This window comes from Engraulis encrasicolus, chromosome 1 (assembly GCF_034702125.1).
Source record: "Engraulis encrasicolus isolate BLACKSEA-1 chromosome 1, IST_EnEncr_1.0, whole genome shotgun sequence".
In the NCBI taxonomy this organism is placed as follows: domain Eukaryota; kingdom Metazoa; phylum Chordata; class Actinopteri; order Clupeiformes; family Engraulidae; genus Engraulis; species Engraulis encrasicolus.
This window is the reverse complement of record NC_085857.1, coordinates 12,320,745-12,335,213: the sequence shown is the minus strand read 5'-3', so window position 1 is coordinate 12,335,213 and position 14,469 is coordinate 12,320,745. Positions and strand designations below refer to the sequence as shown.

The 14,469-nt window shown below is 41.6% G+C and overlaps 2 protein-coding genes across 2 annotated transcripts; both read left to right on the top strand.

Annotated features, from left to right (window-relative positions):
- The first annotated feature begins 1,149 nt into the window (after positions 1-1,149).
- Positions 1,150-9,076, top strand: LOC134445895 (tripartite motif-containing protein 16-like). Its single transcript, XM_063195049.1, has 6 exons — positions 1,150-1,725; positions 3,666-3,761; positions 4,601-4,834; positions 4,936-5,107; positions 7,310-7,366; positions 7,558-9,076. Exons 1-6 carry the CDS (start codon positions 1,150-1,152, stop codon positions 8,079-8,081), a joined length of 1,659 nt encoding a protein of 552 aa, XP_063051119.1. The 3' UTR covers positions 8,082-9,076.
- Positions 9,077-12,130: 3,054 nt separating this feature from the next.
- On the top strand, positions 12,131-14,469 carry LOC134445887 (GTPase IMAP family member 4-like). Its single transcript, XM_063195036.1, has 3 exons — positions 12,131-12,158; positions 13,081-13,764; positions 13,970-14,469. The coding sequence occupies exons 1-3, from the start codon at positions 12,131-12,133 to the stop codon at positions 14,467-14,469; spliced, it is 1,212 nt and encodes a 403-aa protein (XP_063051106.1).

Below are 14,469 nucleotides of genomic sequence, written 5' to 3'. Positions count from 1 at the left end.
GAAATCCCTTTGTCCTGCACCTTTTCCTGGGATGTGCACAATCTTCACCTTCAACTACAAACACATGCACATGCATGTTAACACATTTCTTTCTGGATGTATTTCACCCAGAGCTTATGAACCCCATAGATGTCAGAAGTAAAAGTTTAAAAAAGAAACAGTTTCTTTCCAACAGATGTAACTTATCTGGGTAACCAGTAGAACCGTGTAGACTTGTCTCACGATCAGCTGACTCTCTACTAGAGATGCACAAGATCCAAGATCCGGTTCCGGATCCGGCAGGATAATAGGGTTTTTCACAGGATCCGGCAGGATCTTAAGCAGTGGATCCGGTATCCAGCAGTTACCTAAAAATCAGGATCTGGTGCATCTCTAGCCTAGTTTTTTCAGTCTTTCACAACCCCAATTGCTGCATGGAGTGAAAGAACTTTGGAGGCGGCCAGTGCAGACAGTGTGGCAGTAAGCCAATGAGTCTAAAAAATAGTTTAAGCCAACGTAATAAAAAGGGCCCACGTGTGCGAGTAGGCTATGTGTTTCAACCCTTTCGTAGGATCCGGTATCCGGTTCCGGATCCGGCAGAATCTTAAGCAGTGGATCCGGTATCCGGCAGGATCCTAAAAATCAGGATCCGGTGCATCTCTACTCTCTACCTCATTTGGTAAAGTGGAATAACTGGTGTAACAGCTACTGTATGTAATACCATCTGCTGTAGTTGTACTTACACCACGAATTTACTTTTACTTTTGCATTTGGCACCTTTGATAAACAGTGCAACCCACCTCGTCACATTATAGACATACTGTAGGCTACTTATGGGATACGCTGTGAGGTTGTGTGGAATCCTCTGCTGCTGCCATTATCAGGGCCATGAGTTCATATCTACTTCCCTGATTGAACATCATTGGTAGTTTCTTCTCACATTCTTTATCAAAAGTTGTGACGCATATAATTGCAAAACAAAACACACACCCATAAACCCAGAACAGCCACCGGCGCCTACGCTTATTAATAGTCCTGCAAATCAGGATATTCCACATTCCTCAGATCCTCTCCCAGGATCATGCCGAGCACACTCTCTAACAAGGAAAGTAATGTAGAAAAATTGTTGCCATTCAGGCCTCGGGCGTCTTAATGAGAAGTTGAGGGAAAATGGCAGCAGCAATGTCAAGTAAGCAAGATATTTGTATGTGTTCTATTTGCTTGGATCTTCTGAAGGATCCAGTGACTCTCAACTGTGGACACAATTACTGTTCGGGCTGCATTAACGGCTGTTGGGATCAGGAAGATCAGAAGGGAGTCTACAGCTGTCCTCAGTGTAGGCAGACTTTCACACCGAGACCAGTTCTGAACAAGAATTATAGTTTTGCTGAACTTGTGGAAGAAATGAGGAAGACTACAATTCAACCTGATGCTCCCGCTGACCATGGAGATGTGGAGTGTGATGTTTGCTTTGAGGGAAAACTGAAGGCTGTGAAGTCCTGTCTGGATTGTCTGATGTCGTATTGTGAAACTCACTACAAGGCTCATAATGACCTTAACAGGGGGAGAAATCACACAGTAATCGACGCCACTGGTCATCTACAGGAAAGGATTTGCTCCCTTCATAAGAAGGCTCTTGACATATTTTGTCGTACTGATCAGACTTGCATCTGTTATTTGTGCACAATGAGCCAACATAAAGGCCATGACACCATCGCAGCCACAGAAGAGTGTGGTGATAGAAAGGTAAGACCGGCAATTACAAATGTTTTTGAGACAAGGTGTCATACTTGTATTTTAGGTATTTTATTATTGTTACAAATAGAGATGCACCGGATCCGGTTCCGGTTCCGGATCCGGCAGGATAATAGGGTTTTTCACAGGATCTGGGTCCGGCAGGATCTTAAGCAGAGGATCCGGTATCTGAATAGAAAAAAATGGGGATGTCAGTGGTCTGTGGAATTCCGCACAATTTTTGCCATTTTTTTGAAAATGTGTCCTGCGGTGTGACATCATTGGTGTGACATTGCTGTAAGATAGGCCTACAATAAAATGATTAATATTCTGCACAAACATACCCCCAATGCTCTTTCTGCTATTGTTCCTTTAACCCCCAACCTCCACACACTTACTAGCCACCCGCCGCCCCACCCCCACCCACACACAGCCTATGCATCGTACATCGTATCCTTCCATAAGAGCAGTCACACCACAGGACACCATAAATGAACCTAAGCATTGTGTGAGAGAAACATTGCAATATGTAGACATATTAAGAGGTCAATAGTCACCTTATACTTTCACACCACTCGCCAATAACTGAGGTATAACTGGTTAGGAGCCTGTCTTTAAGACCCTTGTACTGTAGTTGGCCTTGCAGCTGCCCGTCCACAAACCTGACTTATATGTCACCCCACAGGACGCAATTTGTGTTACGAAATTGAACTGTATGGAGTTGTTTTCATATTCATATTTTTTAATATAAGGTTCATATTTCTGGAATCATGCCAAATGCTTTATAAATGACATAAAAAAATGAAGAGCAGGAAACTGTGGCACTGCGCTTTCTTATTTTTTAATAGTTCAAAGGCAAATAGACTGGCCGACATATTTCGACCACAAGGTCTTTGTCAGGGTGCTTTATAAATGATTCAAAATTTTGTTGTTTTATTTTATAGCTGTATATATTCCAGGTTGTATTAATGTTACTGTCACACCACAGGACATTTGACATATCCTTTGCATAAATCTGAACAAAATCTGAAAAGACTCTTCTCATCTAAGACTAATATGAAACATGATGACATCTTCTTTCATTTACACTTGCTTTCAAGAGGAAAAATATCAATTTTGTAGGTTTTTAAATAATGTTACGTGAAAACAGGGCGTCATGCCAACCACCCATGTTCTAATCCAGCTTGTTTAATAAAAGTCACAAAGTGGTTAGTCTACAATGATCCCTATGATTACACGAGATTGAAATGGTGTAAGACTTATAACATGTCCAATAACAACAATAACAACACACAATTAAAACCACAAAATGGTCTGCTGTTGGACATCGATAGCACTTAAAGGAGTAGTCCGGTGTGAAATGGTTTACGTTGTGTCAATATGTGATGCTGAGCGCTGACGTTTGCCTCATACCTCGCATCCAAAGGTCCCCTGCATTCCGAAATCCGAGTGCTAGTCGGGACCCCGCGAGCTAGGTGAAATGCAGCTTCTGTTGGGAGGTCCTGGCACCTGTGTTAGCCATGGGGCTAAATCTTTACTTTACACCCATTTACGAGGCTCAAAGTTGCCGGACTACTCCTTTAAAAAAAATGTTTTTATTATTTGATGCTCATGTAGCCCTAGCATTATATAGTGAATAGTTTATTCACTTTACATGTCCTTAACACTCACCTCAAGCCTGGTGGAGCAATCAAAAAATTTGAGTGTGCTCCACTCCAAATTGTGTTAAACTCCAAATAATTATTTTTGAAAACAATCTTCTACAATTTGTTGTAGAAAAGGCGCGCTGTCGTCTGCCATTCCTTTTCTTTAAGTGGGTTAGCACAGCCAGACATTTCGGCCTAAGACATTTTTATTGTTTACACCTTGCTATATGATCCATATGTTTTGCAAAAGGTGCAGTGAAATGTTTTCCTCTTAGAGTAATATTTAGAAATGATTTATATTAACAGGAAAGGTTGGGGCAGATCCAGACGAGATGCCAGCAGACAATCCAGAAGAGAGAGAAGGAGGTTCAGGAGCTGAGGAGAGCAGTTGAGACTCTGAAGGTGAGGAATGAACCAGAATGGGATGTTTACCAGTGTTCTTATGTGATGTAATGTCCCTATGTGTTTTCTTAAAGGAAGACATTCAACATTAAGACCCTTTTCTAAGTTGTCTGTAATGTTTTAGAACCCCCCTCACCGTTTATTTCATTTTTGCTGCTGTCAAATTTGTATTTTGTATTTTGTCTCAACCGGCTTTAGAATGGTCGTCTATGGACATGTCCAAATATGTTCCTAAATCCACCCTAAACATATGTTTTCAATACTGTAATCAGACTGTTATCAGTACTGTAATACCACTGGTATTCCATAACAATTTTCGTAGTGAAACATGTTTTATGTAGCATTTTGTACTTTTTTTTCTTTAATTCTCAAAAAATCAAATAAAAAAATGACAGAAGCCATTTTTTGCCTTCAAACTTGTTGCCATTGCCATTGCCATTGAACACCCCTAACCACTAATAGCGCATTTAGGCCGACTGAGAACCGTGCTGGAGCCCGTTCCCGCACCTAATTGCGAACCGGCCGTCGTGTTCACACCACAGATATTTGCGTTCGCGAACCGGAAAATTCTGGTCGGCCTGAAAGCCATATATGTGAGATGCATACTTTCGAAAACAATTGTTTAAGCTATTTTTTTAAGAACATATTTGGACATGCCCATAGATGGCCATTGTAAAGCCAATTGAGAGCAAATCTAAATCAGCCATATAACGGAGACAGCAGCAAACATCAAAAAACAGTGAGTAGGGTTCTAAAACATTGCAGACAAATCAGAAGAGGGGCTTAAAGTTCAAAATAGTGCACTTGTCCTTTAATTCTGTGTGTGTGTCTCCTGGTAGAGCTCAGCACAGTCTGCAGTGGAACACAGTGACCAGATGTTTGATGACATCATTCGCTCTGTTGAGAGAAGGCGCTCTGAGGTGACAGAGCTGATCAGAGCTCAGGAGAGGGCTGAGGTAAGTCGGACTGAAAAGCTCCTGAAACGACTGGAACAGGAGATCTCTGAGCTGAAGAAGAGAGTTGCTGAGATGGAGAAGCTTTCACACACACAAGATCACATCCATTTCCTCAAGGTGAAGATGTTAATTGTGAAAAATACTGGACATGAATGTTCCTTGATTTGACATAATTATGCTGCGTTTGCGTCACACATTTGTGTTTTTTTTCTATACAGAATGTAGGGTCCATCTCTGACAGTCCCTACAGTACAATTTCAACCAACATGACCCTCAACTCAAACCTCTCCTTTGAGCCTGTGAAAACATCTGTCTCTGCACTGAAGACGCAGCTGGAGGAGAAATTAGCCTCTATCTTCAATCAGGAAGCAGCCAAAATATCTGCAGCAGGTTGGACCAACATGGAAATTACAGAACTATCTATGTCAAAGTGTTGTCACATTCACATGTCTGCTATGCTAGCTGAAAGTTTTCCCCCGTGTTAAAATGGCAGTCCTTGGGGCCACACAATGTCTCGTGAAAATTGTAAATAAAGTGGGAGTAATGCCAACACAACTAGGTTTGGAGTTTAAGATGGCGTCTCCTCTGTGTTTTCACCTATGTCAATATGGCGGAATGTAAACATTCACACGAAAATTCCCAGCTGTCCGACTTAGTGAATACCAAGCGAGGGTCTTAGCGTTTAAATGCAACTTAATGCATGTGCTTCAGAGGCTGAGATATTTCATTTTTAAAAAAGGGGTTCAGGCATTTCGCTGTCTTATTTGCAGGTGCTTTAGGCATCAATGGGTTAAAAGAAAGACATGATTTTTTAACTAGTATGTTTTTCTTCTGCATCTAAAAACAGTGGCACCTGTACAGATGTTCCAGTGTATCGAATGTGAGTCTTACAGTAATATATACCTGTACACACACACACACACACACACACACACACACACACACACACACACACACACACACACACACACACACACACACACACACACACACACACAGCGTATTATCACTGTTGGCTCTGCATTTTGGGCCTACCCAGCAATTTATATGGGTAGGCTAATTGTACTCTTAGAGGCCCATTTCCTTCAAACCCTGCTGGATGTCAGATGTGTGTAGGGGCGCACCTGTTGAGTAGGCTACTGAATTTGGTTGTATTTCAGACGTGTAGATTCTCAGTCACTGAGGGAGTCAAATGACTTCCTGACATCAAGCAGAGCTTTATTCCATTCCATTCCATTGGAGCGTACCTCAAAGGCTGTATGGCACTTCTGTATGCCACTCCATTGATGTGGATCAAAAATGAAGCATTGAGTCAAAAGTACTTTTCATTGTTGAATGGTTTGACAAGATCAATGCATAACAGCCAATCACAAAGCAGTATTTTCTTTCACTTTGTCATGAATGTGTATGATTGGCTGTCTCTGTGTCCAGATACTGATCCTGAGCTGCCAGTCAGAAGGGCGGGCAGCAAGGACCTGATTCAGCCAGATAGTAAGTCATTTACGTAGACGTGTTCAACTTCAGGCCAGAACCGTGCCGGTGCCCATTCCCACACCTAATCTTGAACCAACCGGTATGTTCACAACGCTTATCGTCTGAGCAGTTGAGAACGGGGAAATTAGTTCAAGATGCAAACCGAAAAATATTAGTTTTTTCTCTGTGAACCGTGACGACAATGTGGATTCCAGCCAGCAGGTTCATATCGGTAACAAATGGTCATATATGGAAAAGTTCAGAGCCCGTTATGACCGCGGCTGGTTCGCAGGTAAACACACAAGTTCCAAATGTAACTGGTGCAGTAACCAGTAACAGGCACCGGCACCGTTCTGGTTGGCCTGAAAACAGCACAAGAGATTTTGTTAGCAGATTTGATCTCTGATACAGTCCGATTTCATTGAAGTTATTTTAAAACTCCAGCAACAGTTATTTGGCATATGTTTGAAATAGTCAGTTTAAGCCAAAGTTAAAGTAGATACATTTGCGCCAGGTGCTTTTATCTAATGTGACTTGGATAAAACTTTTACCCCATCCCCTCTTCTCTAATCTCTCTAGCCCTATATCTCCTTTTGTAAAGCAACATCTGGTTACTTGAAAGGTGCTATATACAACTAAGTCATTATTATGTTATTATCATTGGATAAACATGAGTAGGCCTAGATTAAGGACTAGTTGGTGAACATGCTTCCTATGTATAACTAACCTATGTGTCAAGGCATGGAGAAATAACAATCATAAGAAAATCAGACCACATTTCAATTCAGATTTCCTCAACATGTCTTTATTTTGACAAAACTAAATATACTGGCATTATTTTGACAATACCTAATATAACAATATAACACTGTGATGCATACAGTAGCCTACATTGTCACTGAATGTAATGACAACAGCCATTACCTGAGAACTGAATGCCTTCTGAAAGCTCACTAACTGTCCTATTGTAGAGGACCTGGCATGCATAGATGTCTATACTATAATTACAAAATGTGAAGTAGTTGAGGTTGAGGACTCATATTCTAGTCAACAGTAACAATAACAATTATTATTATTGGTTTTCAGTTATTGTGTCTCATGTCATGCTTTCTGTCTCAGTGTCTGAAGTGCAGGCTGTTATGACTGAACCAGTGACCAGAGAGGACTTCTTACAGTGTAAGGGGAATCACGCACACACACACACACACACACACACACACACACACACACACACACACACACACACACACACACACACACACACACACACACACACACACACACACACACACACACACACACCTGATCTGTACATATACATGTAACTTTCATCAGATCCACAATATATATTTTCTCTCTTCTATTAGATTACTGCAACTTCACACTGGATCCAAACACTGCAAACAGAAAACTCCATCTGTCTGAGGGGAACAGGAGGGTGGAGAGGAGAGATGAGGCCCCCCAGTCATATCCAGACCATCCAGAGAGATTTGATGACAGGTGGCAGGTGCTGTGTAGAGAGGGTGTGTCTGGACGCTGCTACTGGGAAGTTGAGTGGAGTGGTGAGGAGGTTAATATAGCTGTGGCATATAAAACCATCAGCAGGAAAGGACGCCTGAATGACTGCTGGTTTGGATTCAATAATCAGTCGTGGAGACTTACTGTAGAGCCTAAAAGGACATATGTCCGGCACAATAAAAACAGCACTGAACTCCCTCTAGTGGCCAGCTCCAGAGTAGGAGTGTATGTGGACCACAGGGCAGGGACTCTGGCCTTCTACAGCATCTCTGACACCATGATGACACTCCTGCACAAAGTCCAGACCACATTCTCTCACACACTCTACCCTGGGTTTGCATTACAAGATGGGTCATCAGTGAAGCTCTTGTGACTCACATGCATGTAGTAGCACATCTGGACACTGTGGATCCATGTGTGTTAAGCATCACATATCGTCACCACACATTTGGCCAAGGTGAATATGGTAAAACATTTTAATCATGATACACACAGGACAGTAGTACTGTAGCTGACGCTATCACATAACTTTGAAAAATTGTGCACAATGTTATACTCTGACCACGCAAGAGAAAATTGAGGAAGGTTTTCTCTTATGCAAATTAGAAATTAATTTGGCCTCACAGCCAATCAAATCAACAGCAGCGTGTTTGAATTGAATTCATTGGCCATCCATTTATACTTGTAGACTGTTGAGCTGTCAGACTAGGATGCTGAATTTCACCATGATAAATCAAGACATTGATAAATCTAGTCATTAGTTTCTTTTGTTCCAGACATGTAAACATTTGTTTCCCTTTACCTGACATGTTTCGATGGTATCACTTCAGTATTTCAGTCACATCTGTTGCCCATGATGTATATTAGCATGCAGCACTAGCATGGGGATGTCAGTTTGTTACTGTGTAAAATTCAGGTGGGAGGTTGATTACAAAGACATGTTGTGTGAAATGTGTGCATTTTTCTGTGATATTTCATGTTTTGTTTCAATGTAGATGCCGAACTTTGCAATAGGGTAAGTTGTAGGTAATGATAGAAACATGACAGAAAATGTGATAGTCCTTATTACACCTAACATGGATAACACTGGTAGATCTTCAATACCATGCTGTAGGAGTATGTTTAGTACGCATCAGTAATCAACTAATACATTGACATTGGACATCTGCACTGCACTATGTTGTAGGGTAAAATACGTTTGAAGAAAGTAAGTAACATGATTGTATCCTTTTCTGTTTTTTTTTCCTTATATGGTAGCATATTGTACACATATGGTTCAGTGACAATTGGTTTTAATTTGACTTGTACACTGTGTGATTTTGTTAACTGAAGGTGGTGGATAGTGACTAATAAAGTCTTAATTCAGTTTAACAAGTGTTTGTCTTGTTGTGAATGCGTAGTGAATCAGACAATGATGAGACTGAGGGTACAGGCTGTATGTACAGTATGAGGATTAAACAACTCTCACACAGACTTCAGACTGGACGAAGCCTAAATTGAAGGTTCCGGGCACCAGTTTTGGGCACACAGCTACTGGGATGGATGCAGGGCTGGACTGGCCATCTGGCATACCAGGCATTTCCCAGAGGGCCCTGCACCCTCGTGGGCCCCTATTTTCAGAAATGTAAAAAAAATATATATGTTTTTTTTTAAATCAGTCCGGTGAGTCAGTTCTGCCCCGCAAATTATGAGGGGCCCCTTAAAGCCAAAAGTGCCCAGGCCCTATTTCTCCTCCAGTCCAGCCCTGGATGGATGAGACTATTCATCATTTTGAAGGCAGCTCATAGTGTGGCGTATCTATTGTCCATTAACTTGTCACATCACTCCTTAACCCATTTTGTCCTAAGCCCGTTTTGGGAAAGCGTGCCCTCTGCCTATTAAACCCTGAATATCTCAGCCTCCGAAGCACATACAAACATGAAATGAGTTACATTTGAAAGCTAGGGTCCTCATTTTGCCTTAGAATGTGTTCATTCAGCTCCAACCTACCCACATTTTTAATAAAACAGCTCAAATCTCAAAAATCTGAATGCAGCTTATGTGCTTCCAGGACACAATGGGTTAAATAGGGACACAGTGGGAGACACATGACATGACATGACCTTACCTTACCTTACATTACCTAACCTTAGTCGTTTTCAAAGTGTCTTGTGGTAATTTAGGTGCAGGATAGTCCCTGAAGCAATGTTGAGTTGGTGCCTTGCTCCAGGCCACTTGCAGCTTTGGCCGGGCTGAGTCATCTGAAATGGCCCCCACGGGCCCACTCAACTCATACAATGTAATGAGGTCTCAATTCTGGACCCTTTCTCTCCCCGAAACGTTTCCCTATGGCATCACTCCTACGGTGAGCAAGAGAGGACATCAGTCATCTGTGGCCTCCGCGACCTTGTGGAACAGATGAAGGGCATTGTGAAGCCACAGCACAGATCCTTCCAGTGCAGACTATCTGAAGAAAAACAAAATATAACAAATACAGTATAGTGGTTAGTGGTGTTGAGTAGAGGATGACATTTGACCGGGATGGAACGGGAGTGAAAATGCACTCCGGTGTCATGCTCTAGTGTTGAGCACAACAGCAGTACACAGTACACCACAGCACCTCTTTTTATTCACTAATGCCAGGACAGGACTAAGATGGTCTGGGGCCCCCAGGCAACAGGTTGTTGTAGGCCCCCACGGAAAATACACTGCATAATACATTTACACATTGCCATTATAAGTCAGAGAGCTAAGAACATTTAAGCCTCGACTTGATGCAAAATACTTTTTTGTCACAATTCTTCTGTAATTATGTTTTCCGCTTTGGCCAAGTGGTGGCCCTCTGGCAGGTGGTTAATCAGGCCCTGACTAATGCAGTAGTCATGATTATACATGTATGTTATAAGTAGAAAAGGGGACAATGGGTTGATTTCACATCATTATTTCGACATGATTATGGATAATAAACAGATTTGTCTATTCTGGGTTCAAAGAGTAACAATCTTCCTGCCGTGTTTTACTACTAACACGACCTCTCTGAGTAGGTGATCTAGCTGAGAAGTACTCATACGGCCAACTTATTCAACATTGGTTGAATCGGCAGCAACATACGCGCACACGCATGCACACACGCACGCACGCACACACACACACACACACACACACACACACACACACACACCATCAACTGGCAGCAGGTGGCAGCATTACACCAGTGTTTAACAATTTCCTTCAAGGAAGTGTTTCACCATAATTGAAACTCAGGTGAGCTGTGGTCACACAGGTTTTGGATGTGTCCATGAGCAGTTGTGGAAAAATGGCAGAAGCAAAGTCAAGCAAACAGGATATTTTCTAATGCTCTATTTGCTTGGATCTACTGACGGATCCAGTGACTCTCAGCTGTGGACACAATTATTGTTCAGGGTACATTAACGGCCATTGGAATCGGGAAGTTCAGAAGGGAGTCTACAGCTGTCCACAGTGTAGACACACATTCACTATGAGACCAGTTCTGAACAAGAATAATGTTATTGCTGAACTTGTGGAAGAAATGAGAAAGACTACAATTCAGTCTGATGCTCTCGCTGTCCATGGAGATGTGGAGTGTGATATTTGCTCCATGAGAAATTCAAGGCTGTGAAGTCCTGTCTGGATTGTGTGCTGTCTTATTGTGAATTTCACTTTAAAACTCACAATGAGCTTAATCCACGCAGAAGTCACACAGTAATCTACGCCACTGGTCATCTACATGAAATGATTTGCCTTCACCATAACAAGGTTCTTGAAATCTATGGTCATACTGATCAGAGTTGCATCTGTTATCTGTGCCTGATGAACCAACACAAGGGCCATGACACCATCTCAGCTACATACTGTAAGAGAGGAGCAATAGAAAGGTGGGCTGTAAAAAGACATGATGTAAACCTCCTCCGTTTTGTTTGTATTTTCAGATACAGTAGCTATGTAGCCTACATGTTCAGTAGATGCAGATACCTACTGTATGTCAATGACGTGTATTATTAGAGTAGGCCCTATATAATTCAGTGGTACATGTTCCCATTTCACAACTAACAGAGTACCATGATCTAATAAACTTGTTGTTGCTTTCTATTTGAAAACATTTTGAGTTTACGCAAACAAATCAATAATCAACAACCCAATGGATTTATTAAATGTACCCTTGTACTGCCAATTGAATAACTGAGCTGAATTAAAATGTGCAGGAAAACAGTTTAACCTTGTATGACCTCTTGTGAAAGAAGACGTACAAGGAGTGCCAGCCAAAGGTTGGGGGGTGGGGGGGATCAGTTACTTCTTCTTCAAGCGTGTGGATCACAACAACACAACATTCTAGAACTCAACATCCCCTGTCATGACCGGCTGAGTGTTTGGACTTTGACCCTGGTTGTAATCTTTCATTTTGTGTTACACTGCAAACACAATATGTCTCAAAAACATCATGAACTTGTTGGTGAGTACGTATGTTGAATGCTTATTTTTGACACATAGTAACATTACGAGGATAACTGTAACTAATTGCATGTAGTTGACTGCTCACAGGTAAAACAATAATCACTTTGTAGTTTTACATAGTCTGTAGTCTGAGTAGTCTGAGTGTGAGACTATTTTTAAGTTTATTTCAATTTTAAATTAAAGTAGCCTTTTTCAAAACATGGAGGCACCTACATTATGATCATGCAAAAGTGTGCATGTAACATTTTGATAGACCTATCTATTTTAAGACAAACAGTAACGTGAAAGACTTTAATTCATAATAACCAGAGTTGTATTAAGTACTCTTACAGATGTAATTACAACACTATGATATTACATTTCAACTTTGTAATATTATGCTATAATGTCGTTACTATATCTTTAAGAGTACTTCTACTTCTACTTTATACAACTCTGATGAAAACAGATTTTGACTCGTGACTGAACACATGACTGGAGAAATGAGAGTGAACAATAACTTCCCCAAATGCTGCGAGTGAGCAGCAATAAATCAGACAAGCACCACAATGAGATTATAACACTTTCAACATACTAGATTGCTGAATGGCTGTACAAAATCCATTGTCCTCTTGAATGTGCAAACCATGTCAACATATGGACTGAGCATAAACATTGTTCAATTGATGACAGGGGCAACCTGACGAAATATGGACATAGGCTACTGTATTTTATAATGTTGAATAAATCAAGTTGAACTGTCTGAATTCTGTTTTGTGTGTCTTTACTCTGTGTTTACATGTGGATTGTGGAGAAGTGTCATGCAAGACAAATTTCTGTGCAAACAGACAATAAAAAGTTTATTTTATCTTATCTAATTAAGCATAAATTGAGTACTGTTATTTCTAAGTAAGCACTTTTTTGTCTTGTTTTCCTTCCAGAGCGGCGTGTGGTGGTGTTAGGTGCCAACGGAGCAGAGAAGACATCTGTGATCAGCGCTTTGCTTGGTCAGACAGGATATGAGATAGCAAAGAGTCCGGTTGACTGTGTGAGAACAACAGCTGAGATTAATGGAAGGAAGTTGACATGTATCGATACCCCAGGCTGGTGGAGAAATTACTCTGCAGTTGACACAGCAGAGTACATCAAACGTAAACTAGTGCTGAGTGTGCTGGAGTGTCCTCCAGGACCTCATGCTTTCCTGTTGGTAGTGAATAGTGAGGCTCTGTTTGGTGAACAGGAACGGAGAGCTGTTGAGCAACATGTAGGTCTCTTTGGGGAACGCATCTGGGAACGCATCATCGTAGTCTTCACCAGTGGAGAAGGTCAGAAGACGAAGAGCGTTGAACAGTATGTTGAGGACGGAGGAGAGGCTCTGAAATGGCTAATGGGCCGATGTGGGAACAGGTGTCACATGTTACACAGTTTCCAGAAGGGAAGTCAAAATGAAGTCAGTCAGTTACTTGCAGGAATTGATGAGGTTGTAGCGAAGAATACAGAACCATACTTTAGGTGTGAGGGCAGGAAATTACAGGATGTTGAAGAGATGAGGAAAGCTGACCAAAAGAGAGCAATGTTCAGGATGGACATGGTTGACAGAAAAAGGGAAAAAATGAATAGAAGAGGTACGTAACCATGTATAGGCCTACTTTAATAAACATTTTATGTACCTGAGAATTGTAAATCAGAAACCAATTGTTTCCCGTCATTCACTTATTATTATTATTATTTTTTTTTACCTCCTCTTAGTAATTGCATAGATGTGCATAGGGACAAGGTGGTGCCTTTGCCTAAATGTACATGTTTTTCCCTTTCAATTTGTTTCATCAGAGATGGTACATTCATCTCCTGAACTAAGGATTGTTTTATTGGGTTGGTTGTTCTCTGGCAAGACCTTTGCGAAAAATACCATTCTAAGCTTAAAAGAAGCTATTCATAGAGGAAGAACCACTCAGTCCAAAAGAAGTTCCGGAACAGCCGTTGGAAGGCGGATCTCTGTGGTGGACACCCCCGGCTGGTTCAAGCACTTCCCTTCACAGTACCTTCCTGACTGGGTAAAGGCTGAGATCCATGGAGCTCTGACGCTAGATGGCCAACATCCCCATGCCATACTCCTTACCGTTCCAGTGGACACAACTTTCCAGGAGGGCCACCGCAAGGTCATCGAAGACAACATGAAGATGTTTGGGGAGCAGGTCTGGAGACACACCATGGTGCTGTTCACATGCGGAGACCTACTGGGAAACAGCAGCATTGAGGAGCACATCGAGAGTGAGGGAGCACCTCTGCAGTGGCTTGTGGAAGTGTGGAAACCGATACCACGTCCTTAG

Excerpts from the sequence above, each read along its gene's own strand:
- LOC134445895 (XM_063195049.1), top strand. The coding sequence starts at position 1,150 with ATGGCAGCAGCAATGTCAAGTAAGCAAGATATTTGTATGTGTTCTATT. Across the intron at positions 3,762-4,600 it reads GAGCAGTTGAGACTCTGAAG|AGCTCAGCACAGTCTGCAGT; the intron begins GTGAGGAATGAA and ends GTCTCCTGGTAG. Across the intron at positions 5,108-7,309 it reads AGCCAAAATATCTGCAGCAG|TGTCTGAAGTGCAGGCTGTT; the intron begins GTTGGACCAACA and ends TTTCTGTCTCAG.
- LOC134445887 (XM_063195036.1), top strand. The coding sequence starts at position 12,131 with ATGTCTCAAAAACATCATGAACTTGTTG. Across the intron at positions 12,159-13,080 it reads AAAACATCATGAACTTGTTG|AGCGGCGTGTGGTGGTGTTA; the intron begins GTGAGTACGTAT and ends TTTTCCTTCCAG. Across the intron at positions 13,765-13,969 it reads GGAAAAAATGAATAGAAGAG|AGATGGTACATTCATCTCCT; the intron begins GTACGTAACCAT and ends TTGTTTCATCAG.